The 27,334-nt window shown below is 41.9% G+C and overlaps 1 protein-coding gene across 1 annotated transcript; it reads left to right on the top strand.

The window, feature by feature from the left end:
• Positions 1-330: 330 nt before the first annotated feature.
• Positions 331-2,645, top strand: LOC147605474 (delta(8)-fatty-acid desaturase 2-like). The gene has a single exon (XM_086793285.1). The coding sequence runs from the start codon at positions 969-971 to the stop codon at positions 2,343-2,345; it is 1,377 nt and encodes a 458-aa protein (XP_086649411.1). The 5' UTR covers positions 331-968; the 3' UTR covers positions 2,346-2,645.
• The last annotated feature ends 24,689 nt before the right edge of the window (positions 2,646-27,334 follow it).

Below are 27,334 nucleotides of genomic sequence, written 5' to 3' on the forward strand. Positions count from 1 at the left end.
CCATTGCACTATATATATATGTGTGTGTGTGTGTGTGTGTGTGTGTACACACACACGCACACATCATATATTTAACGTAAATTTTAAAATCCGCTTTTATTACAATATATAATATATACATAAAATAAAAATATAAACATATTAATATTCATATATTTAATATAATTATCATGAATATTAATATTAATTACTAAGATAAAATATTTAATATTAAATCTATATATTATGTATTAAATGTTCATTTAAATGATATACTACTATTATTTATTATTTATATTGATTTATATTAATATTTATAATATATGTATGTGTGTTTGTATATATAAATACATATATGCGAGTTGGTGAGAGTTCTTGTGAACCTATTTGTATAAATATTTATATGCTGAGTGGTTAGAGGAGGAGGAGGAGAAATGGTTTTAGATGCTAATAAAGAGGCGGAAGAAGGAAACGTGTGCGCGGTGGAAGAAGGAAACGTGTGCGCGCGTAATAGAATAGATGTAGAATCACTAGCAAAGATACTTTGAGTAATAGAATAAATGTAGAATCTCTGGCAAAGATACGTTGAGCATGGTACTAAGTTTAAGAGCCTGCAGGCCAAGAAGATTCTACATTTTTTTAATTTTTATACAAAAAATCTTCTTGGCCTGCAGGCTCTTAAACTTAGTACCCATAGCTTCGTATTATCTGGGCCCTTGGAAACCCTAGGCTGTGCAGACAAAAGCATTTTCTTGTCTGGAAAAACCTCATTCTGCTTAACCCTTTCAATGCCTGGCTGACCTCGGATCTGTGCTCTCTGAAGGAACGGAAATCCTTGGCCTTTTTTCTGTTCAGATCTCTGTGGCTATGGAGGGCTCAGGAATCTGCGTGTTCCTATTCTGTTAAAAAGGAGCGCACGCCCCAGCGTTTTTGAGGAAACTGTCTTCTTGCAGGAGGATCGGAAACCCTAGGTTTCTTCCTGTGGAGCTATGGCGTCTCTCCAGCAGCAGCCGGACGTGAAGAAGATGGCGGGTGAGCTGCCGGCCATCACCACGGCAGAGCTGCAGAGGCATAGTTCGCCGGACGATCTGTGGATCTCCATCGGCGGTAAGGTCTACGATGTGACGCCATGGCTAGCTTCACACCCGGGCGGCGACATTCCTCTACTCAGTCTTGCAGGCCAGGATGTTACTGATGCTTTTTTAGCTTTCCACCCCCCCTCTGCATCTGCTTTTCTTCCTCGCTTTGTTGTCGGAACCCTATCAGACTACCATGTCTCCGCCCTCGCCTCCGACTATCGCAAAACCCTTGCAGATCTGGAAAAAGCAGGCCTCTTCCGCAACGATTTGTCCATCTACTTCTGGATATTCGTTGCCATTGCAGTCATGCTCAGCTTCTCCGTTGCCGGTGTTGTACTCTCTGACAGCTTCTCCGTGCATCTTGTCTGTGCTTTCCTGCTGGGTTGTGTATGGTCACAGTGTGGATGGATCGGACATGATGCTGGACATTCTGCGTTGCTTCGACAGCCCTCCATTGACCGCTGGATTGAGCTTCTTGTGGGTAACTGCATTTCCGGCATCAGCATCAGCTGGTGGAAGCGGGTCCACAATGCCCATCACATCTCCTGCAACAGCCTCACATATGATCCTGATGTTCAGTACATCCCCCTCTTTGCTGTCTCCTCGAAGCTCTTCTCATCTCTGCATTCTTACTTTCATGACAGGAAGATGAGCTTTGACCCCATTGCGCGCTTCCTAGTCAGCTACCAGCACTGGACATTCTACCCTGTCATGGCTGTCGCCCGGATCAATCTGTTCGCACAGACTTTCATCTTGCTTTCCTCAAAGAAGAAGATTCATAACAGAAGGCTGGATATTGTCGGCATCTTGTTCTTCTGGACCTGGTTTCTCGCCCTCCTTGCCCATCTTCCCAACAACCTGGAGCGAGTGGCTTTCATTCTGGTAAGCTTTGCTGTTACAGGTATACAGCATGTGCAGTTCTGCCTAAATCACTTATCCTCGCCAGTTTACAATTATCGCCCTGTAAGCACAGCTTTTGCTCAGGCTCAGGTGAGAGGAACATTGAATCTTTCCACTCCTAGCTGGATGGACTGGTTCCATGGCGGTTTGCAATTCCAAGTTGAACACCATCTCTACCCACGCTTGCCACGGCACAACTTACGGAAGATCTCCAGTGTGGTGGAACCACTTTGTGAAAAGCATGGGCTACCCTACACATCTGTGAGCTTTTGGGAGGCCAATGTAATGATCATCCATACGCTTAGAACTGCTGCTCTTCAAGCAAGAGATTGGTCAATACCAGTACCGAAAAACCTGCTTTGGGAAGCAGTGAATGCCCAAGGGTGATTATTGGGGATCCCAGATATCTTTTTTGGGCTGAGGTCACCTGCGTTACAAATTTTAAAGAAAGCATTGCTTCTGTCCCCCTCTCTCATGGCAAGTTTTATGCTACCACATTCTGTGGCCTAGCTTGATTGCACTTGCCATTTGTAGACTGATTGGACAGGATCAGACATTCTTCGACTACTCTGACCTCAATGATTCTGGGATTTTTAAAGCTCTTCCATTCTACCCTTTGCTACAAGTTGATCCAAGAACCAAGGATTTTGACAGGTTTTTTCACATTTATACTGTCTTGTGTGTTTTCATGTTTTGTCAGAGCTTACATTCACAGTTGTAGTCTAGCTCTTTTTTTTGCTTGTGGTGGGTGTGCGTGCGCCTGCTTGAGGTGGTGGGGGGAAGAGTTGGGTTTGTTGTTTTAGTCTAGCATATTGTTACCTGTTTCATCTGCAGATTTCTTAAATCATTATCCATGCAAGTGTCTTTCTATGTTTCGCCACAGAATTTTTAAATCATCGTACCACCCAGAGAAGATTCAGTCACAAAGGTGTTAGTACTTGGGCCTTAAGGATATGATAGTTGATATGTATCTATAATTGCAGCCTGTGAGGGTTTTGGAAGGGTTGGCACTGTTCTGGTTTTGGTCAAGGTTGAATACTTGCCATTCCAGCACCAGGGTACTGCTCATTTGTGGCCTTTATGGGTTGCCTATATGATGCTTTTCTTTGCAATGCTGATCGATTGATGTACATTAGATTCTTGTTTATCCTGATTCTTTCTGGCCTGAACATAGCCAAGGGAAGATGAGCTTGTATTGTGGAGAGGAGGTTACATGCATGGGTAACTTGGGGATGTAGCTGTCCTGTGAAAATCGTGTCTCACCTGAAACATGGCCAAGGGAAGGGGAGATTATGGAGGGTAGATGCATGGGTAACTTGGGGATGTGGCTGTCCTGTAAAAATTGTTTCTCACCTTACACTGTAATTTATGTTTTTTTAACAGGTCTTCCCTCTCTGTAGTTTTGGTTTGGTTGTGACTAAGCAATTTATGTCTTTTTAACAGGTCTTCCCTCTCTGTAGTTTTGGTTTGGTTGTGACTAAGCGCTAAGTTTGCGTCGCGGGAAAAAGAAGTTGAAGCTCAAAAAGCACAACTATGGGAAGTGCAAGGGCAACTGCAAAGCAGAAAAAGTCAACTCAAGGCAGTCTAGGTACAACATGAGAAAGAGCTTTCATTGGAAAGCGGAAGATGATGCAAGCCAAGCTTACACATGTAGAAGAGGCAATGGTTGTGTATGTGAAGAGACTTCCAGAAATGGAAGAACAAGAAGTCAACTTCAAAACAATAGCTAGGTAATGTGGTAATCCATCAACAAGAGTAAATACAAGAGGCACATGTCAATGTAGTTAAAGCTCAAGGCGAGCTAGCCTAGGCAAGGCGAGAAACAATAGAACAGACCAAGTAGCAGACAACAAGTATGCAGAGAATTATAAGAAGCCAGAGCCATTAGGGAGGTAACTATAACGAAATGGCTTAAATCTAAAGGAAGGAACTATAATCCAGCTTCAACAATAATTAGTTTAGCAAAGTAAGCCAACAGAAGCCCATGATTAAGATAGACAAGATAATTGAGAGGGCATCACGCTTGCTACCTTGATGGTAACTCTTAGGGTCCCTCCACAAACCTTCTCTTTGTACTTCTCTTCACTAACACTCACTTGTACAGTTTAACATTTACATTGCGCAGGTTTTAACCTCCATGTCTATAATAGGGAAAATACACATAGGTATGATGATCCCACGGTAGTAACGTCTATAATCAATGCTGATATATCTAATCCTGTTGCGATTATAATTTCACCCTTCATCTAATACTGCTTAGTTTCCGATCGTGGTTCCAATCTTCTCTCTATGCCCGTAGTGTTAGATATTATGCAGGATAGTCTAGAATGGTTTTAAATGCAAGGGTATATAGAAATATATGACACTCATATCTTTAGCTTCATGAGTACTCTATATTTTCTACAAGACATTATAAAATTGTATCAATATATTTACAAACAGGAGAAGAATGCGGGGGGAAGGGTGAGCCTGGGCTCCTTGCTAGAACACACACACACACAAAAGAGCAGACAAGCACGCATGGCTGAATTTTTGAATATTATCTTCTCTTTTTTATAACCATAACTTAAAGATAAGAGTATATACTATAAGCGAAAGTATTCTTTTACAATAGCATACAAAGGTTGGTCCATGGTATAAACACGACTATATGAGTTGGCGCTATAACACTAATGAATCAAAGTGGCTGTCACACAGCTTGCAAACCACGACGGTATATCACCCATAATATTATCAACCATGCCAGTGCTGTGGGTACAGAGCTATCTTTTTAGCATGTCATCTTTATTTATACTAGTTGAGCTCGATATCTCAACACTCTTCCTCGAGCTCAAATCCATACTATGTACTCCAAGTGAGCTTTTAAACATGTCGAGCTTTTTTTACCCAAAGCCTTTATGAAGATATGACGCTATAACTATGACATAACTCTAATGAACCAAAGTGGTTGTTCACATAGCTTGGTCGCATATCACCCATAATCTCACCAACCATGTCAATGGTGTAAGTACAAAGCTATCATCCTAACATACCATCCATATCCACACATTAGTTAAGCTCGATATCTAAACACTCTTCTTCGAGCTCAACTCCATACTTTGTACTCCAAGTAAGCTTCTAAACTTGCCGAGCTTCTCTATATCCAATGTCTTTGTGAAGGTGTCACTTGCATGATCTTTTATGTTGACATATACCAAATCCACACCACCTACTAGAATCTTCTCTCTCACAAAGTGTTAATGCACCTTAATATGCTTTGTCCTAGCATGATACAGTATATGTTGTTGATGTTGTCACAATAAATGACATCAGTCCTATCCATGGGCTCACCCATATCTACCAGTAGCTTCTGCAAACTAAGTTACCTCACATGCTACCATAGCAACGTTCCTATACTTGGTCTTTGTGCACGACAAAGCAACTATTGGTTGCTTCTTGCTGCTCCAGCTAACAATAATACTCCCAAAAGAAAAGATAAAGCCACTAGTAGAACTCTTGTCTGAGATACTACCAGCCTAATATATCCATGTACTTATTCTCCAGTCTCATAGAAAAGTCCTTAGTGTATTGTGGACTTCATATACCTGAGTATCGAAGTGTGGCTTCCTCGGGGCTTGCATAAACTAGCTCACCAATCCTACATCATAGCTCAAATTTGGCCAGGTGATGGTCATGTATATCAAACTCCTTACAATGTACTTGTACATTATAGGGTCTTCCAAAAGATCACCTATATCTATAGTCATTTTTGTGTTTTACTCCAATGGCATTGAGATTGGCTTACAACCTTCCATTCAATACTTGGATAGTATGTCCAAAGCATACTACCTCTGTAAAAGCTAAATACCATTGATCCCATCATGTGATCTTATCACCTCTATACCTACAAAGTATCGTAACTCACCCAAATCCTTCATTTCAAACTCTCTTAAAGGAGCATCTTCACACCATCACTGTCCCTTGTGCATCAAGTTATCAACATAGACGATAACTAGAACAATTCTCATGTCAGTCTTTTTCACATAAAGTAAAAAATCTGTTGTAGATATATGAAATCCAATAGTGACAAGATACTCTCCTATCTTGTCTAACTATGCTCAAGGTGCTTGTTTCAAGATATACAAGGTAGATCTATGAAATCCAATAGTGACAAGATACTCTCCTATCTTGTCTAACTATGCTCAAGGTGCTTGTTTTAAGATATACAAGGCTTTATGCAACCTATAAACAAACTCTAGGTGTGCATTCCTCATATCTTGATGGTTGTACCATGTAGACCTTCTCTTATAAATTACCATGTAGAAATGCATTCTTTACATTCATCTGATGTAAAGACCATTTCTTAGTTGTAGCCATAACAATGATTCCTCTCACGGTTGCCATTCCAGCAAACAACACAAAGTCTTCTTATAATCAATGCCATAGATTTGTGCGCATATCCCATGTCTGCTAGTCTTGCCTTATACCTGCTCATAGACCTATCTGAATTTTTCTTTACTTTATAGACCCACTTGCATCCAATTGCCTTCTTCTTCTTATAGACCCACTTGCATCCAATTGCCTTCTTCTTCTTAAAGTAGACAAAGGCACCAACTTCCATGTCTCATTTGCATCCAATGTAGCCAGCTCTTTATCATGACATCTTCTCAATGTTTATGTCCAATTGGCTCCTCAAACAAGTGGGCTCTATTTCCTATATTGCTTTGACGATCTAAGCATAATGATGGGTTGTATGTCCATCATACCTCAACCTATTCCCATTGGATATCCAATTTGCGAGGTGTTCTCAACAATGCGCTTTGACTCTTTGTACAGCACTTGTTATAACAATAGCCAAAATCTCAAACTCCTCATCAAGGTTCTATTATGAGCCACTATCTCCATCAACAAATGAATGATGTGCTGAAACATTATGCATTATGAAAGGTTGATCCACCTTCTCTTTTCCCTTTCATGATACATGTGAATTTGTCGAATTTTTAGCACCTGTAGCACCATCAAATGATGTGTGAGAATTTTTAGCATCTGTCTTGACCTTCTTGCCAAGGTCTAACAATAGACCCATTGCTAGAGGACATGTGATTGCTGCTCTCCATTCGCTGTAGCCACACTGTTGTTTATATCGGCCTCTATGGAATCTTTCACTGGTGTATACCAGCTACTCATAAAAAACAACATCTTTGCTCACTCGTATCTCATAAAAAACAACATCCTTGCTCACTCGTATCTCATTGAAAACAACATCCTTCATTGGTGTATACCAGCTACTCATCTCATTGAAAACATCCTTGCTCACTCGTATCTCATGAGTGAGTACTGGAGTTATAATTTCTATAACTCAAGGTTATGGCATCTATAACCTTTTTGCTCAAGGGAGTATCCAATTTAAGATACATTTTCTACCTTGGGATCCAGTTTTCTTCTCACTCATTTGGCACATGTACATAGGCAATGCAACCAAACACTTTCAAGAGTGCCAAACTTGTTTTTTTGTGAGTAAAATTTTATTCACACATCATGCGATGAACTTCTGTAGTGGGGGTTTTGTACATATATAAACTGCAGTTGTTGCTTCAACCAAAAATAATGAAGCATCCCTTTTTCATTCCTCAATCCATGAACAACTTCTACCATATGCATGTTCTTCCATTTTGCAATCCCATTTTGCTAGAGTGTACCTACATGTGAATTGCCTCTTTATTCCATGCTCTCTTAGATAATCATTGAATTCATTGGAGAAAAATTCTTTCCCATTATCTAATCTTAGGCATTTTATACACATGCTTTTGTCTTTCTCAACCATTGTCTTGAAGCTCTGAGAGTATATAAACACTTCACTTTTCTCTTTCATGAATTAATGAACGATACATAATAGTAGCATCCTTTGATTAATGTCATTTTCATTGGTTCCCAAATATCAGAATGCACCACATCCAATGGTCTTCGAGTCACAATTCTATCATGTGGAAATACATGCTTAGATTATTGTGGTTTTTGTTGGTCCCCAAATATCAAAATGCACCACATCCAATGGTGTACTTTTAATTTCGGTAAATCTATATGCTTTGGGCCTGCATATTTTCAATGATGAATATTGACATGACCAATGTGTTTATGCCAAATGTCAATGTCTGCAATCACACCAGGATGGTGTTGACATCACCTTTAAAGATTGTGCTTGCAAGGATAAAAGTATGCATAAATAGAGATTAATGGGAGTTCATGGTAGCCATAATGAAAACCCCAAGGAGGTTTGTTGGTTGAGGCAAAGAAGAGGAAGTTGATGTATGAAATCGAGTTGCATGAAGTGGAAGAGAACACAATGGACTACAGTAGATACCAACAATTGGTGATCTAACTGTAGGGAACTAGGCTCAACATGTTCCAAATAAGCAACTAGCAAGCAAAACCAACCTTGCACGTAACTGGTGGTAGTTATCTCGCCGCCGACAGAAGGATCAAGTGGAAGATCCATTAATAAAGAAGAGCACATGAGAGACAAAGTGGTTGTGACAAAGGCAACAATAGTAATAATTGTTGTGTAGACAACCACCTAGCAAGGACAAAGGCGGCAAAGTGGTTGTGACAAAGGCAACAATAGTAGATTATTGTTGTGTAGACAACCACCAAGCAAGGAGGTCCACACGTAAAACAACCTTAAGATGACTACCTCAATAGAGTAGGCAATCATTAACAGATCGCAGTTGCACGAACCTCATCAACATAGTAAAAAGAAAAAGAAGTCAACAACAGAGACATGCCTATGTGTTGTTGTGAATAGAGCTTGGCACTATAGAGTAGCTTGGTGATGTCTCCAAAAAGAGACTGCACTTGAAGCTAGAGGCGTTCCCAACAAAAATCAAAGAGAGGTGGAAAGTGATGCTCAGTTATAGAGAGGGTTGCATATTAGTTGCAAGAGAGAGAGAGGATGGATGCAAAGTAGCAGACTGCCATCACCAGAAGAGAAGCATGCACAATGACCAGAGAGAAGCAATAAGATTTATTATTATCATTGTATTTTGTGGTAAATTAAAGCCTAAGAGGTAAGGGTTTGTAATGTGTAATATGTAAAAGGACTCAAATGAAGCCCTCATTCACATGAAGCTTATACAAATACATGTGATAATCACATTGGTGTGAAGGCACCCAAGGAGAGGCACGGAATGGCCAATCGAGCCACAACTTAATGAAGATTTGCAACATGCAATTATATATTTGTGTCTCTCTCCTTAGTCCTGAAATATCGGGCAAATATCAGCTTTATAAAAGCCGTGGTGTTTTTGACCACATTGGACGGGTTCCCTATCATCAAGTTTAATATATAGGTCATCATCTTCCACCAGTAGTAGACGATAGTGTAGCCACATTAGTTGATAATTTTTAACCATCCTCTGTTTTGCTTTGTTGATTCTGGCCACAACCTCTTCTTGGGTGAGCCCTTATATGCTCTTTCTTTTCCTTTCCTTTTTTATGTATTTGGGAAAGCATATATTGAGCCAGGGATATATAATAATTTTTTAGTTCGCTCCTATTAATGTACCATTAGTTTTAATACCATCAAGGGTCTTAATTCTGATCGACCCTTATGAAGTAATATTTGTGATGCAAAAAATCCTTGGAGTTTTAACTTTTTTTGTTTATTATTCCCCATTTCAAACAACAGTACTAAGTTTCCCTCCTTAAGGTACTTGCCCTTGATGTTTTGGTCAAACCATTTCTTTTTTTGTTTATCACTCCCCATTTTTTTTTGTTTATTACTCCCTATTTAAAACAACAGTACTAAGTTGCCCTCCTTAAGCTACTTGTCCTTGTTCTTTTGGTCCAACCATTTCTTATGTCAAAGCTTTTCTATCATTAACCCATGTATGGCTATTAGTTTGTTCTCTTCTAACATTTCTAGATTAATAAGCCTTTTAGCCATCACATTTTTCTTAAAACCTCTTCCTAATTGTGATTCTCAAGCTGGGAACTATGTACTCCATGGGCATCATGTCATCAACTCCATAGGTAAACAAAAATGGGGTGTAAAACCCGTTGTAACATTGTATGATGTTTGATAGGTCCATAGAGCAATTGTAAGCTTGTGCTCCTAGCCTGTTCTACTTTCTTGAACAATTTTTATTAGAATGCCACATAATATATTGTTTTTTCTCTCTACCTAGCCATTGGCTAGTAGGGTGAAGACTTTCTTTGCACTCTCTACGTGGCCATTGGTGTGCGAATAGTAGAGTGAAGACTTTCTGTGCACTATCTTAAAGACTTTCATGAGGTGATCAATCACCTCATTGATAACGTGTAACCCTTGGTCACTCACAATCTTTAAACGGAATCCAAATCTAGAAATGACCTGCCTTGTATAGAAGTTGAGTAGTGGTACGATCATAGAAGTTTAGAAATGGCTTGCCTTGTATAGAAGTTTAGCAATGGTACGAGCATCGATCTTCCTAGTATCCCTAGGTTCTATCCACTTTGTGAAGATGATCCATACGTGTTACTGTATTGACCTTTTTTAGGTTGACACATACTCGCAGCTTTCCATTTTTCCCCAGCATAATGATAATGGGTGATACACCCAATCAGTGTGCTTGATTTCATTGTTACTCCTTTTCTATCCACTCTTTGTAATCTCTACCCTAGCTTAGATGTTTCACATTGTATATATGGCCAAAGGCCCACCCATTTTAATGAAAGCCAGCTATATAGGGCTTGAATATGTAATAAGAACATGTTTTAGGCACCCCATAAGTGTGGGTGATCGTGTAAAGCCCACTTATATATAAGTGACTTATGAGGGTGTGTAAAGGGAATTTTCATAATATAATCAACTATTGATCTCAAGCTTGGAAGCTCCTTCTGTCTTGTTCCTATCCTAATTCTTACATGCTTCCATTTTTATGTTTGCCATTAGCTATGGAGTATTGTTGAGTTTCTTGCTTGCATGTGTAAGTGCTTGAGTGTGTACGTGTGATTGAGGTAAGCTTGCTTGATTCTTTCTTGTAATTAGCTAGGTGTGGAGAGTGTGATTGAGAGAGAGAGAGAGAGAGAGAGAGAGAGAGAGAGAGAGAGAGAGAGAGAGAGAGATGGAGTGAGAAGAGAGAAAGCTTGCTAGCTTCTCCCTCATGAGTGATTAGATTATGGAGGTGTGCTAATCTGCATGTATTGTTTGTATCATATGGAGTTAGAAGAACAATATCGCCCAAGAACTTATTTGCATCCATGTGTCAATCCATTTCCACGTGTTGAGCCATATAAGGCTTGAATATGTAATGAGAACATTTTTTGGGCACCCCATAAGTGTGGATGGTTGGGCAAAGCTCACTTGTATATAATTAACTTATGAGGGTGTGTTTTCATAATCTCTTGAGCTCAAACTTGGAAGGTCCTTCCTTCTTGCTTGTCACTTTACACACTCTCATAAGTGACGTACGAGGGTCTATGAATGGACTTTTCATAATCTATTGATCTCAAGCTTGGAAGCTCCTTCCTTCTTACTTGTCACTACACACACTCTCTAAGTGACTTACCAGGGTGTGTAAAGGGACTTTTCATAATCTATTGAGTGATTCTTTCTGAGTTTCTTACTTGTATGTGTGTGAGTGTGTGTGTGTGTGTGCGCGCGCGCTCGCCACGCTCAAGGTAAGCTTGCTTGATTATCGCTGTGATTAACTAGATATGGAGTGTGTGTGTGTGTGCGTGTGTGTGTGCGAGAGAGAGAGAGAGAGAGAGAGAGAGAGAGAGAGAGAGAGAGAGAGAGAGAGAGAGAGAGAGAGAGAGAGAGAGAGAGAGAGAGAGAGAGAGGAAGCTTGCTAGCTTCTCCCTCATGAGTGGTTAGATTACAGAGGTCTAACCATTAGATTAATAAATCTTGAGGGTTTGACACCCCTTAAGGCTTCCATTCTTGTGTGATCAGTGTGACTTTACGCTTTAGTCAGGTTGTATTCCTTGGTGTAGAGAATGCTTGTTATGAAGCTATAACTTCCCTAAATAAGAGATGTTGGTGTAGAACTAGTGCTAGAATGGGAACATAAGCATTCTATTGATCCATTGATTGTTTTCGTGTGCCCATGAGTCGCAAAACTTATGGTAGGTTGATTTAGTGTTTTTTGTTGGAGTGATTAGTGTATTGGAAGTCTAGGAGTTATGTGTGGTTTTTTGTGAACTTTACCATCTTATGTTCTTTGTTTTCTTGTTTTTTGATCAATGGGTGATGGAAGAAGGAAAGACAACACTCTAAGTGCTTAGGTTGAATTCCCATGACCCCTCTAAGTACCAATTTCATCATCAATTACTTTAATTTTATCTAATTTTCACTTAATTAGGCTAACTAAGAACTTTCAATTCAATCATTTCAAAGACCGATTTTCATTTGTTCCCAGATCAATGTGAGATCTAAGGACCTTTGGAAGACCAGTCATTCCTTAAAACACATAAAACTTGAAAAAACCCAAAAACCATAAAAACGTGTAAAATTTCCAAAACTAAAAACATTAGAAAATCAAGAAAAAATGTAAAAAGATTCCCAATAAGTGATTTTGGCATTGGACCAAGTGTTTATACAGTTACATTCGGTTGCGACTTCATACTCGAACCCAACATTTGAGCATGAAACATTATCATAGGTGCCAACACGAGAGAGTGGAATAGGACCAAGAGTCGATTCAACCACCCTAGTAACTCTCTAGATTCCTATTTGGAAGAAGTCTAGGAATCCTTTCACAATGGAGGAACCTATACCAAGAATGGGTAAGCTCCATAGAGCTTCCAACTATAGAAATGGCTAAATGGGAGCTCAAAGCGTTTAGAGGAGAGCCATCTAAAGATGCCAAAAGGCCCCAAGCCACAAGAACAATGGGGGAGAGACGGAATGTAACATAGTGGGAATAAGGAAAACTCTGACACAATGCTACGATTTATGATGAAACTGCTAATGTTCCAGTATACATTGACACAAATGGGACATTATTAGAGCGATGGACATTGCTAGCATTGCTTGGAAATGAACCAATAACCTTAGATAACCCGATAGTGGTAGTGACAACATGGAATGATTAGGAGTTCTATATAGACTTCCATGGAGCTATGTATACTCCTACCAGAAACCTAGAGATCGCTACACTAGCAAGGGAAACTAAAGTCAAAGGACCCAAAGGGCACAAGAGGTTATACGGGCTCAAATTAAGCCAATTAAAACTCAACCCCCTAGCAATATAGATGACTTCTTCCTGAGGAGAGTCACGAATAACATGGGAGAAACAATGCAGTATGAGGATGTGAGTTGTAACCTCTATAGCATGATAAATACACATAGGGATTTGGATGGATCCTTAAGATCCCCCTAGCTTCCCTTAATTCCCTTCGTCGAGAAATATGACCATCAAGCCAATTAAAACTCAACCCCCTAGAAATATAGATGACTTCTTCCTGAGGAGAGTCATGAATAACATGGGAGAAACAATGCAGTATGAGGATGTGAGTTGTAACCTCTATAGCATGATAAATACACATAGGGATTTGGATGGATCCTTAAGATCCCCCTAGCTTCCCTTAATTCCCTTCGTCGAGAAATATGACCATCAAGCCACTGACCAAACCATGTACTTTGATGAAGAGGGTAACACATATTACCCAAAAATTACTAAGGAGGTAAGAGATACTGAATGGTCTAAGTAGGGGGGGGGGAGGCTCCTTACCCAAAGCTGACCTAGTGCAAGAAGCTTTGAGAGCTAATGATGGAAGGGATTCCCAAGCAGAGATAACTTTAAAACCTAGTAGTCTTGTGGTGGTTGGATGCGACTTCTTGTTCCAATCTAATGATGAACCAATCAACAAACAAGAAGGTGAGGTCTAATTAGGGAGGAGACTCAAGTTTCATTAAAGGCTAGATGATCCCCGGAAAGGGAATCATGGAAGGGATTCCCAAGTAGAGATAACTTCAAAACCCAGTAGTCCGGTGGTGGTTTGGATGCAACTTCTCGTTCCAATCTAATGATGAACCAGTAAATAAACAAGAAGGTGAGGTCTAATTAGGGAGGAGCGTCAAGTTTCATTAACAACCAGATGATCCATGCAAAGGGAATCAATGCCTCTTGAGAGAATCGAAACTACAACACCAATAGAACCTATCATCCCTATTCACTCAGAATAGGGAGAAAATAGACGAGGAAGCTAGGAACAATGTTCCAAGCGCGCCTATGATGACTAGTGGGATACTAGTCTATGGATACCCCATGACACATATAGTAGTTGTGCCTCTGTAGCCACTAAGGGTGCCCACCAGAGGGTCAACCAGAGGAGCTAGCTAGAAGCAGCGGTACAAGCATCAACAGTGAAGGCATTGCACACTGACACTCCAACGACTAAAGGCCACCACCGCACTGTCACTCCAACAACATCTCCCAGGGATAGGAGATTCTACCACAAGTTTTTGCCGCACTAAGGGCATCTTCCAGAGATGGAGGATGCCACCGACTCATCAACCGCAGGCATATATGGCCACTATTCACCCCATGGGGGGCTTGACAACTCTTTTTACACCTTGTAGTCCATGTTTTATAGTCAATTATCTTCGACTTGAGCTATGTGTCATCCTCTTCATTGTGACCTCCGCTAAGTGTGTGCGGTACAATGACAGACTTGTAAATAACAATGTTCTCGGAGCAGTGCAACTGTTCCTGTTTCCTTTTGCAATCTTGTCTTTTGTGTTGTGTTCCACTCCATTTTTGCTTTTGCGTTTGAGCATCAAGGACTCTGGACATACTGTCTAGAGTGGGACAGTCTATCTAGAGAAGAGCCCACCACTTAGTCCATAGGTACACTAAAATTTGGCATGCCCAGTAGCGGGACTCTTGAAACTTGGAGTCGTGGTAGCTCACCCTTATCTCTGTGTCCTCTTGTATACCCAATCCACACTCTCATTGTAGTCTAGTCAGCCCATCTAAGAGTCCTCTCTATCCTGTACTACCACTGTGCTGGTTAATATCCCTAAAAAGATAGACCAACCACTTCCTAGTACTACCACCGTGTTGGTTGCTATGTACCACCTAGGAATTCCCTTCCACCTCTTCCTATGTTAGCCAACCTTGGTAATCCCACCCTTGACAATAATGTTGGAGGCCAAGCCAACCCTCCTGGTCCAGTCAATCTTCCTGGTGCGGAACCCCTTTCCAAGGTGCCAGGTTGAGTTAATGACAAGCTTCCAACCTTTAAAGGATTGTCCACCAATGAGGATGAGGATGTGGATGACCTATGTCACCCACATCCTAATTCTTACATGCTTCCATTTTTATGTTTGCCATTAGCTATGGAGTATTGTTGAGTTTCTTGCTTGCATGTGTAAGTGCTTGAGTGTGTACGTGTGATTGAGGTAAGCTTGCTTGATTCTTTCTTGTAATTAGCTAGGTGTGGAGAGTGTGATTGAGAGAGAGAGAGAGAGAGAGAGAGAGATGGAGTGAGAAGAGAGAAAGCTTGCTAGCTTCTCCCTCATGAGTGATTAGATTATGGAGGTGTGCTAATCTGCATGTATTGTTTGTATCATATGGAGTTAGAAGAACAATATCGCCCAAGAACTTATTTGCATCCATGTGTCAATCCATTTCCACGTGTTGAGCCATATAAGGCTTGAATATGTAATGAGAACATTTTTTGGGCACCCCATAAGTGTGGATGGTTGGGCAAAGCTCACTTGTATATAATTAACTTATGAGGGTGTGTTTTCATAATCTCTTGAGCTCAAACTTGGAAGGTCCTTCCTTCTTGCTTGTCACTTTACACACTCTCATAAGTGACGTACGAGGGTCTATGAATGGACTTTTCATAATCTATTGATCTCAAGCTTGGAAGCTCCTTCCTTCTTACTTGTCACTATACACACTCTCTAAGTGACTTACCAGGGTGTGTAAAGGGACTTTTCATAATCTATTGAGTGATTCTTTCTGAGTTTCTTACTTGTATGTGTGTGAGTGTGTGTGTGTGTGTGCGCGCGCGCTCGCCACGCTCAAGGTAAGCCTGCTTGATTATCGCTTGTGATTAGCTAGATATGGAGTGTGTGTGTGTGTGCGTGTGTGTGTGCGAGAGAGAGAGAGAGAGAGAGAGAGAGAGAGAGAGAGAGAGAGAGAGAGAGAGAGAGAGAGAGAGAGAGAGAGAGAGAGAGAGAGAGAGAGAGGAAGCTTGCTAGCTTCTCCCTCATGAGTGGTTAGATTACAGAGGTCTAACCATTAGATTAATAAATCTTGAGGGTTTGACACCCCTTAAGGCTTCCATTCTTGTGTGATCAGTGTGACTTTACGCTTTAGTCAGGTTGTATTCCTTGGTGTAGAGAATGCTTGTTATGAAGCTATAACTTCCCTAAATAAGAGATGTTGGTGTAGAACTAGTGCTAGAATGGGAACATAAGCATTCTATTGATCCATTGATTGTTTTCGTGTGCCCATGAGTCGCAAAACTTATGGTAGGTTGATTTAGTGTTTTTTGTTGGAGTGATTAGTGTATTGGAAGTCTAGGAGTTATGTGTGGTTTTTTGTGAACTTTACCATCTTATGTTCTTTGTTTTCTTGTTTTTTGATCAATGGGTGATGGAAGAAGGAAAGACAACACTCTAAGTGCTTAGGTTGAATTCCCATGACCCCTCTAAGTACCAATTTCATCATCAATTACTTTAATTTTATCTAATTTTCACTTAATTAGGCTAACTAAGAACTTTCAATTCAATCATTTCAAAGACCGATTTTCATTTGTTCCCAGATCAATGTGAGATCTAAGGACCTTTGGAAGACCAGTCATTCCTTAAAACACATAAAACTTGAAAAAACCCAAAAACCATAAAAACGTGTAAAATTTCCAAAACTAAAAACATTAGAAAATCAAGAAAAAATGTAAAAAGATTCCCAATAAGTGATTTTGGCATTGGACCAAGTGTTTATACAGTTACATTCGGTTGCGACTTCATACTCGAACCCAACATTTGAGCATGAAACATTATCATAGGTGCCAACACGAGAGAGTGGAATAGGACCAAGAGTCGATTCAACCACCCTAGTAACTCTCTAGATTCCTATTTGGAAGAAGTCTAGGAATCCTTTCACAATGGAGGAACCTATACCAAGAATGGGTAAGCTCCATAGAGCTTCCAACTATAGAAATGGCTAAATGGGAGCTCAAAGCGTTTAGAGGAGAGCCATCTAAAGATGCCAAAAGGCCCCAAGCCACAAGAACAATGGGGGAGAGACGGAATGTAACATAGTGGGAATAAGGAAAACTCTGACACAATGCTACGATTTATGATGAAACTGCTAATGTTCCAGTATACATTGACACAAATGGGACATTATTAGAGCGATGGACATTGCTAGCATTGCTTGGAAATGAACCAATAACCTTAGATAACCCGATAGTGGTAGTGACAACATGGAATGATTAGGAGTTCTATATAGACTTCCATGGAGCTATGTATACTCCTACCAGAAACCTAGAGATCGCTACACTAGCAAGGGAAACTAAAGTCAAAGGACCCAAAGGGCACAAGAGGTTATACGGGCTCAAATTAAGCCAATTAAAACTCAACCCCCTAGCAATATAGATGACTTCTTCCTGAGGAGAGTCACGAATAACATGGGAGAAACAATGCAGTATGAGGATGTGAGTTGTAACCTCTATAGCATGATAAATACACATAGGGATTTGGATGGATCCTTAAGATCCCCCTAGCTTCCCTTAATTCCCTTCGTCGAGAAATATGACCATCAAGCCAATTAAAACTCAACCCCCTAGAAATATAGATGACTTCTTCCTGAGGAGAGTCATGAATAACATGGGAGAAACAATGCAGTATGAGGATGTGAGTTGTAACCTCTATAGCATGATAAATACACATAGGGATTTGGATGGATCCTTAAGATCCCCCTAGCTTCCCTTAATTCCCTTCGTCGAGAAATATGACCATCAAGCCACTGACCAAACCATGTACTTTGATGAAGAGGGTAACACATATTACCCAAAAATTACTAAGGAGGTAAGAGATACTGAATGGTCTAAGTAGGGGGGGGGGAGGCTCCTTACCCAAAGCTGACCTAGTGCAAGAAGCTTTGAGAGCTAATGATGGAAGGGATTCCCAAGCAGAGATAACTTTAAAACCTAGTAGTCTTGTGGTGGTTGGATGCGACTTCTTGTTCCAATCTAATGATGAACCAATCAACAAACAAGAAGGTGAGGTCTAATTAGGGAGGAGACTCAAGTTTCATTAAAGGCTAGATGATCCCCGGAAAGGGAATCATGGAAGGGATTCCCAAGTAGAGATAACTTCAAAACCCAGTAGTCCGGTGGTGGTTTGGATGCAACTTCTCGTTCCAATCTAATGATGAACCAGTAAATAAACAAGAAGGTGAGGTCTAATTAGGGAGGAGCGTCAAGTTTCATTAACAACCAGATGATCCATGCAAAGGGAATCAATGCCTCTTGAGAGAATCGAAACTACAACACCAATAGAACCTATCATCCCTATTCACTCAGAATAGGGAGAAAATAGACGAGGAAGCTAGGAACAATGTTCCAAGCGCGCCTATGATGACTAGTGGGATACTAGTCTATGGATACCCCATGACACATATAGTAGTTGTGCCTCTGCAGCCACTAAGGGTGCCCACCAGAGGGTCAACCAGAGGAGCTAGCTAGAAGCAGCGGTACAAGCATCAACAGTGAAGGCATTGCACACTGACACTCCAACGACTAAAGGCCACCACCGCACTGTCACTCCAACAACATCTCCCAGGGATAGGAGATTCTACCACAAGTTTTTGCCGCACTAAGGGCATCTTCCAGAGATGGAGGATGCCACCGACTCATCAACCGCAGGCATATATGGCCACTATTCACCCCATGGGGGGCTTGACAACTCTTTTTACACCTTGTAGTCCATGTTTTATAGTCAATTATCTTCGACTTGAGCTGTGTGTCATCCTCTTCATTGTGACCTCCGCTAAGTGTGTGCGGTACAATGACAGACTTGTAAATAACAATGTTCTCGGAGCAGTGCAACTGTTCCTGTTTCCTTTTGCAATCTTGTCTTTTGTGTTGTGTTCCACTCCATTTTTGCTTTTGCGTTTGAGCATCAAGGACTCTGGACATACTGTCTAGAGTGGGACAGTCTATCTAGAGAAGAGCCCACCACTTAGTCCATAGGTACACTAAAATTTGGCATGCCCAGTAGCGGGACTCTTGAAACTTGGAGTCGTGGTAGCTCACCCTTATCTCTGTGTCCTCTTGTATACCCAATCCACACTCTCATTGTAGTCTAGTCAGCCCATCTAAGAGTCCTCTCTATCCTGTACTACCACTGTGCTGGTTAATATCCCTAAAAAGATAGACCAACCACTTCCTAGTACTACCACCGTGTTGGTTGCTATGTACCACCTAGGAATTCCCTTCCACCTCTTCCTATGTTAGCCAACCTTGGTAATCCCACCCTTGACAATAATGTTGGAGGCCAAGCCAACCCTCCTGGTCCAGTCAATCTTCCTGGTGCGGAACCCCTTTCCAAGGTGCCAGGTTGAGTTAATGACAAGCTTCCAACCTTTAAAGGATTGTCCACCAATGAGGATGAGGATGTGGATGACCACATCCGACGATTCATCTCCATATGCAAGATCCATGGCCTTGAGCGGGAGGATGCCTTCTTGGTACTCTTTTCATCCACTCTATAAGGCTCTGTAGATAAGTGGTTCATTCAATTTCTAGGTGACCACTTTGTAGAGTGGACCACTTTGAAGGACACCTTCCTCCATACCTTCTATCCTAGTAACTATGAGGATCTCATTCTCTTGATCTAGGGAAGATATTATTGCTACCAGGGGAGAGGGTCTCAGAACTCATGACATGGAGGACCACAGTGCTGGTGGTCCACTTATTTGACTTACCTCTTGGAGACTTCATGGTGCATTAGGCCTTACCTAGGTAGAAGATTCAAGAGAGTTAGCCCCCACCAACTACATTTTTAGAATTTTAGGAGCTAGCCTCTCAATTGAATATGCATGACTCATGTTTGAGAGTAGTGTGTGAAAAGATGCAGGGGGGAAGAGAGCTTGAGCTATTGATGTGGATGGATGTATGGATGATGTGGATTGGTGTGTCGGTAATGTGGATTGACGTATGGATTGATGAGGATGGATGTATGGAAGATGTGGATGGATGTGTGGATAATGTGGATTGATGTGGATGGATGAGTGGACAATGTGGATTGATGTGGATGATGTGGATAGATGTATGGATGATGTGGATTAATGTGTGGGTAATGTGGATTGACGTTGGATTGATGAGGATGGATGTATGGAAGACGTGGATGGATGTGTGGATAATGTGGATTGATGTGGATGGATGAGTGGATAATGTGGATTGATGTGGATTGATGTGGATGGATGAGTGGATAATGTGGATTGATGTGGATGGATGTATGGATGATATGGATTGATATGTGGGTAATGTGGATTGACGTATGGATTGATGAGGATGGATGTATGGAAGATGTGGATGGATGTGTGGATAATGTGGATTAATGTGGATGGATGAGTGGATAATGTGGATTGATGTGGATGGATGTATGGATGATATGGATTGATGTGTGAGTAATGTGGATTGACGTGAATGGATGTATGGATGATGTGGATTGATGTGTGGATAATGTGGATGGAAGTATGGATGATGTGGATTGACGTGTGGATTGATGTGGCTGGATGTATGGAAGATGTGGATTGGTGTGGATGATGTGGATGGATGTATGGATGATGTGTGGATGATGCGATTGGATGTTATTAGATGTGGGAATGATGTGATGTGATAGGGATCGATGAAGAAAAAAAAATTTGTGGGAAGATGAGAAAAGATGGGGACTAACGTGAAAGGATGTGAGAAAAAATGGAAATATTATTGGAACTGTATTTGTATGTGAAATCTGTTTTTAAATGACTATTTTATGTCAAGAATGTTGGGGAAGCATTTTGACCGTCTTGTGAATAAGGTCGTGGAGACCTATCTGTTAAAGTTACAACTGTTGAACAGAGAGTCAACGGAGGACGTCTCGCGTAGCAAGGTCAACCGAGGTCTTGACCAGCCTCGGTTTGATTTAAATGGTGAGCTTCCGGTACAGTGGATGAGGGACCAAGGAAGCGACCTATGAGTGAAGTGCTATGTGACCTGCGAGGAAGGATCCTAGAGGGTGCTGACCATACGGTGCTCGATCGCCAAAGATACCCACACGTACGTCGGGGAAGATATTGGAACAAGGAGTAAGAGTTGTTTTCTGAATTCGGGCATGGATCTGGTTGGTTGACCTTGCTGGTCCTCAACGGATGAGTCCATGGCTCTTTTATATGGATATGTTGGTTGATCTTGTTGATCGTCAACAGAGATTCCATTTTGATATGTGAATATATTACCGGTTACTATGAGCTAGGAACTATCAAAAAGGCCCCTGAATGAACAGGCGGTGAGTCTTCTGGTTGCCAATGATGCCATAGGTACACTGATGAAGGAATGATTGGAAATAAGAATTCAACCGAAGATTTTGAGGATTGTGATCAGTGACACAATGGTTTCATTAAATGATTGTTTTCAAGATAGCCGATGCTGAGAAAAAGGCAATTTCATATTGGGTGTGTAAGTGGTGTGACTAGTTTTAAGTTTGCATGAATATCCGGCTAGGGGGCCTGGGAACTCTTTTCCCTGGTACCCGGGATAAAACCTAATCAAATTCTTAATTGGATTCCATCACTACAGTGGTTGGGCGGTTGGCTAACCCATGGGACTGATGGATCCTTAAATTGAGACTCAATTCTGTTATGGTACAATAGATGAAGTAAATCCCGGACAAAAATTGTTCTATGGAAAAGAATCAATGGCTGTGCCTCTCAATGAGGAAAAAAGCGTTGGTCTCTATGATCCAAGTGCAATCTTTTCCCTTATCTGATTTGGGACTTACGGGTTCGGTCAGATATCAGTTCAGTTAGTTAAAGCTTTTGACTACGTTAGAGAAAAGTTATCCTGGAGGAATCGCCCGTGCTTTTCGGGCAAGGGAAGTTTTTCCAGGATTGGTTTTGGAAGAACCGATGGATTAGTCTCTTGTCCGGATATCCGTGGACAAGGCCCCGAGTGTGAGACCCTTCCCTACGCAAGAAGTGCTACTTCCCCTGCTAGAACCCCTGAGTTCGTTGCGTGGTGGGGATAGGGACCTCACAACTGTTGTCTTGAAAAGATCCCCAACTGCGGCAGTAGAGTAGAGGATAAATGCCCATTACACTCAAATAAGTGTCACCTTCTCCAATACAGTTATGGATTTCTTTGTTTTTTACATCTCCTTTACTGAAGACTCTAAGCCACAAACAATGGATTTACCAAGCAGTCAAGTGCCAATCAAGGATGATGGAGTTGAGGAAGAGGTGGCTATCAATTGAGTAGAGGAGAGGGCAGAGGCTGAAAAGGAAATGTTTCCCACTAGTACATCCCTTGTCAGTGTTGATGCAACAATACCTATGAGTATAATCTTGTAAGGTTTCCCCCTTCTAAAATAGAGGAAACACTTAAGATAGTCCACTAAGTCTTAACTTGGAGAAAATTTCCTATTTATCGACACCTTGACCATGTAGAGATTCAAGGATACGATTCATAGGTAAGACCTAGTCCTATCCCGCAGAGGCGGAGCGTGATCTTCTAAAAATCAAATCACCCATAGGGTAATTGATCATAAATTGGGCAACTACTAGGCTTGATTTCTAGAGGAAAAGCTTTTTTCCTCATCCATGCAAGGCACAGCCGCTGGCCTAGTCTTCTAGAATAGAGTTGCCCAAGAACCTATTTATCTAGCGTAGGGCTTTCACTTAATCTGTTGGAAAGCTACCCGACTAATCGGGTCCACCTGTCCGTAGGATGGTGCCGTCGGGGCATTCCATCCTCCCACTTTCCACCCTACTCACGCGTCAATTTGTTTTCTAACTAATCCTACCATACTATTTGACATAAATAAACATGTTCCTTAATTAAGGCCCTTTTCACAAGGTTTGTTAAAAGTCTTTTTCCACAATACAATAATGCCAAAAATAAGATTTATAAAAAAAAGTTTATACATACAAGCCAAACCGGCTCTCTTATTCTTTTCCTTTATGCTGCCGATGATCTAGAATTCGGCCTTCCAGCCTCTACATGCTGGGCAAAACCCTACGGGACCATACACCTCATCATTGGCCGCTGCTGTGGCGAGGACTCAAGCTGGCCTGTGGCCCTCGCAGGCTCCATCGCTCGATCCTCCCGCCCCCCTCAGAGGGATGTCTGCACACTAGGGTGGGCTTATTCACTACACTAGCCTAGGCCCTCAGAACTAGGTAGCATCATAATCTCTCGCCTCAATTGGCGAACCTTATTCTCCCAATGGTATGAGGGATACCTTGGGCCATTCCTGGGCTTTGCTAACGACGCCGCCGCCCGGCTACACAAGCACGGAATGGAGTTAGCGTCGAAGCCAAGAAAAACTTGCACTCTCTAAAGATAACAATTTCAATGCAATTTATTGAATATAACATCACATAATTCGTAACTTCATACAATTTTATGTTATTATTTTAAAAGGAAAAGATACACATTTATTAACACTAATATAATTTTATGTCATTATTTTAAAAGAAAAAGATGCACATTTATTAATACTAATATAAAAAAACTCTTCTTTAAAAGATAACCAAGCTAACCTGGCCACCATTTCCTTGAGGAGCTTGTAAAGGGAGGGTTGGAGCCGCTTCGGGAGCATCTTCCCTAATCTCGTTGTTGCGCGCTCCTCTCGAGGCAATATTATGACATTTTTGAGAAGGGGCCATCTTGGATGTTGTCTTGTAGGGCTCGTTGTCGCGGTCAAAATTCTTCAGTCGGATCTTAATTCTGAGGTCATGTGCTCACCGTATGAGCAAAAGACCACAGCGCACAAACCCTCTCTTAAGGCAAAAACCTCTTACTAAAGTCCATGCAAATGGGGGGGAGAAGAGTTAAGGACACTGCCTCCTAGCAAGAGGGGGATAGAGGAAAATTGCCTTATTTGAAAAGTGGCAAATGAGGGGGTGTGAGAGGGGTGGCTCCAACAAGGGGCGGTTGTACTACAGCAAGTACACTCTACAAGGACGGACGACAGTACGGACGGTGGCACAGCAGAGCATAGGCTACGCAGAAATGCATGTTGCCCATGGAGCACCTCGGGGGGGGGTTATATAACTGTGGGGTACGGGTATGGGCGCTGCACAAAGCAAGGATGAAAGGATGGTGTACCAGCAAAGGCTATAGATCAGTGGCCTGCATGGGTCTAGGGGAAAGGTACGGTGTCGATTAACAGGGAAAGGAGTGGTATGCATGTACCTTATCTGGTCAGGGGCAGCATGGGTGTCCCCGTATAGCGGTACGTGTTGACCACACAGTGGGCGACCATCCTTTGGTTCTTGTGCGGCCATCGTACAGGCACCCTGATAAGTGTGTACGGTCTAAATTTTGGGACGGGGTCCCCAAATTTGGAGCATCGACCTCGATTTGCGTGCCGGACCGCCCCGGGGGGTAATTTTTTTTTTTTGGTCCGAGAGGTTCTCCTAGTCATTGGGGTTGAGACTGTTCGTCAATCGAACGCCCGGTTGTCGCATTTATTAAGGTTTAAAGGTCGTCGCTTTTTAACTAAAAATGACTGAAATTTACGTATAAGCTTGATCCGGTGTCTGTTTTGGATGCTGTAAAATCTTCTATTAGGGTAAAATCGCACGCAAATTCTAAATTTGGGCTCAGAATTTGAAGATTCTAAGTACAAATGACTCATTTAATAAAATCATTTCTGCGTAGTCTATGCTCTGCTGTGCCACCGTCTGCACCGTCCGTCCGTCCCTATGTTACAATTGCTCTGATACCAATTGTAAGGTTCCCCCCTTCTAAAATAGGGGAAACACTTAAGATAGTCCACTAAGTCTTAACTTGGAGAAAATTTCCTATTCATCGACCCCTTGACCATGTAGAGAGTCAAGGATACGATTTATAGGTAAGACCTAGTCCTATCCCACAGGGGGAGCGTGATCTCCTAAAAATCAAATCACCCATAGGGTAATTGATCATAAATTGGGCAACTACTAGACTTGATTTCTAGAGGCAACGCTTTTTTCCTTATCTATGCAAGGCACAGTCCCCACTGGCCTAGTCTTCTAGAATAGAGTTGCCCAAGAACCTATTTATCTAGCGTAGGGCTTTCACTTAATCTGTTGGAAAGCTACCCGACTAATTGGGTCCACCCGTCCGTAGGATAATGCCGTCGGGGCATTCCATCCCCTCCCACTTTCCACCCTACTCACGCGTCAATTTGTTTTCTAATTAATCCTACCACACTGTTTGACATAAATAAACATGTTCCTTAATTAAGGCCCTTTTCACAAGGTTTGTTAAAACAATCTTTTTCCACAATACAATAATGCCAAAAACAAGATTTATAAAAAAAAAGTTTATACATACAAGCCAAACCGGCTCTCTTATTCTTTTCCTTTATGCTGCCGATGATCTAGAATTCGGCCTTCCAGCCTCTACATGCTGGGCAGAACCCTACGGGACCATACACCTCATCAGCCGCCGCCACCACTGGCGAGGACTCAAGCTGGCCTGTGGCCCTCTCAGGCTCCATCGCTCGATCCTCCCGCCCCTCAGAGGGATGTCTGCACACTAGGGTGGGCTTATTCACACCGCACTAGCCTGGGCCCTCAGAACTAGGTAGCATCATAATCTCTCGCCTCAATCGACGAACCTTATTCTCCCAATGGTATGAGGGATACCTTGGGCCATTCCTGGGCGTTGCCAACGACGCCGCCGCCCGGCTACACAAGCACGGAAAGGAGTTAGCGTCGAAGCCAGGAAAAACTTGCACTCTCTAAAGATAACAATTTCAATGCAATTTATTGAATACAGCATCACACAATTCGTAACTTCATACAATTTTATGTCATTATTTTAAAAGAAAAAGATACACATTTATTAACACTAATATAAAAAAAACTCTTCTTTAAAAGATAACCAAGTTGACCTGGCCACCATTTCCTTGAGGAGCTTGTAAAGGGAGGGTTGGAACCGCTTCGGAAGCATCTTCCCTAATCTCGTTGTTGCGCGCTCCTCTCGAGGCAATATTCTGACGTTTTTGAGAAGGGGACATCTTGGATGTCGTCTTGTAGGGCGCATTCTCGCAGTCGAAACGCTTCAATCGGATCTCAATTCTGAGATTGTTTGCTCACCGTATGAGCAAAAGACCACAGCGCACGAACCCTCTCTTAAGGCAAAAACCTCTTACTAAAGTCCACGCAAATGGGGGGGGTGGGGAATTGTGAGATGTCCTTAACACGAAAACATTTTGCAAAAGGAGAGAAGGGCTGAGGGCTGCTGTAAGTCTCTTCACACCGTGGGGGGGGGTTAAGGACACTGCCTCCTAGCAAGAGGGGAATAGAGGAAAATCGCCTTATCTAAAAAGTGGCAAATGAGGGGGTGTGAGAGGGGTGGCTGCAAGAGGCGGTTGTACTACAGCAAGTACACTCCACAAGGACAGACGGCGGTACGGACGGTGGTACAGCAGAGCATAGGCTACGCAGAAATGCATGTTGCCCATGGAGCACCCTGGATGGAGCACCCTGGGGGATTATATAATTATGGGGTACGGGTACAGGCGCTGCGCAAAGCAAGGACAAAAGGACGGTGTACCAGCAAAGGCTGTAGATCAGTGGCCTGCATGGGTCTAGGGGAAAGGTACGGTGTCGGGGTTAAAAGGGAAAGGAGTGGTATGCATGTACCTTATCTGGTCAGGGGCAGCATGGGTGTCCACGTAGCGGTACGTGTGGACCACACAGTGGACGACCGTCCTTTGGTTCTTGTGCGGCTATCGTACGAGCACCCTGGTAAGTGTGTACAGTCCAAATGTTAGGGCGGGGTCCCCAAATTTGGGGCGTCGGCCTCTATTTGCGTGGCAGACCTCCCCGGGGGAGAATTTTTTTTTTTTGTCCAGGAGGTTCTTCAAGTCGTTGGGGTTCAGACCGTTCGTCAATCGGATGCCCGGTCGTGCATTTATTAAGGTTTAAAGGTCGTCGCTTTTTAACTAAAAATGAGTGAAATTTACGTATAAGCTTGATTCGGTGTCCGTTTTGGATGCTGTAAAATCCTATATTATGGTAAAATCGCGCGCAAATTCCAAATTTGGACTCGTAATTTGAAGATTCTAAGTAGAAATGACTCAAATAATAAAATCATTGATTTTTATACCATAAAAACTCATAAATTTATCTATTACATGGACATTTCTTTATTAGTGAAGATGGGTATGTTACATCCTTTCCCCTTAAAGAAATCGAGAT

Source organism: Cibotium barometz, chromosome 59 (assembly GCF_041138505.1).
Source record: "Cibotium barometz isolate CiBa-2024 chromosome 59, ASM4113850v1, whole genome shotgun sequence".
NCBI classification, from domain to species: Eukaryota; Viridiplantae; Streptophyta; class Polypodiopsida; order Cyatheales; family Cibotiaceae; genus Cibotium; species Cibotium barometz.

What these genes read in the sequence shown, in the direction of transcription:
- LOC147605474 (XM_086793285.1), top strand. Translation starts at nt 969, where the DNA reads ATGGCGTCTCTCCAGCAGCAGCCGGACGTGAAGAAGATGGCGGGTGAG.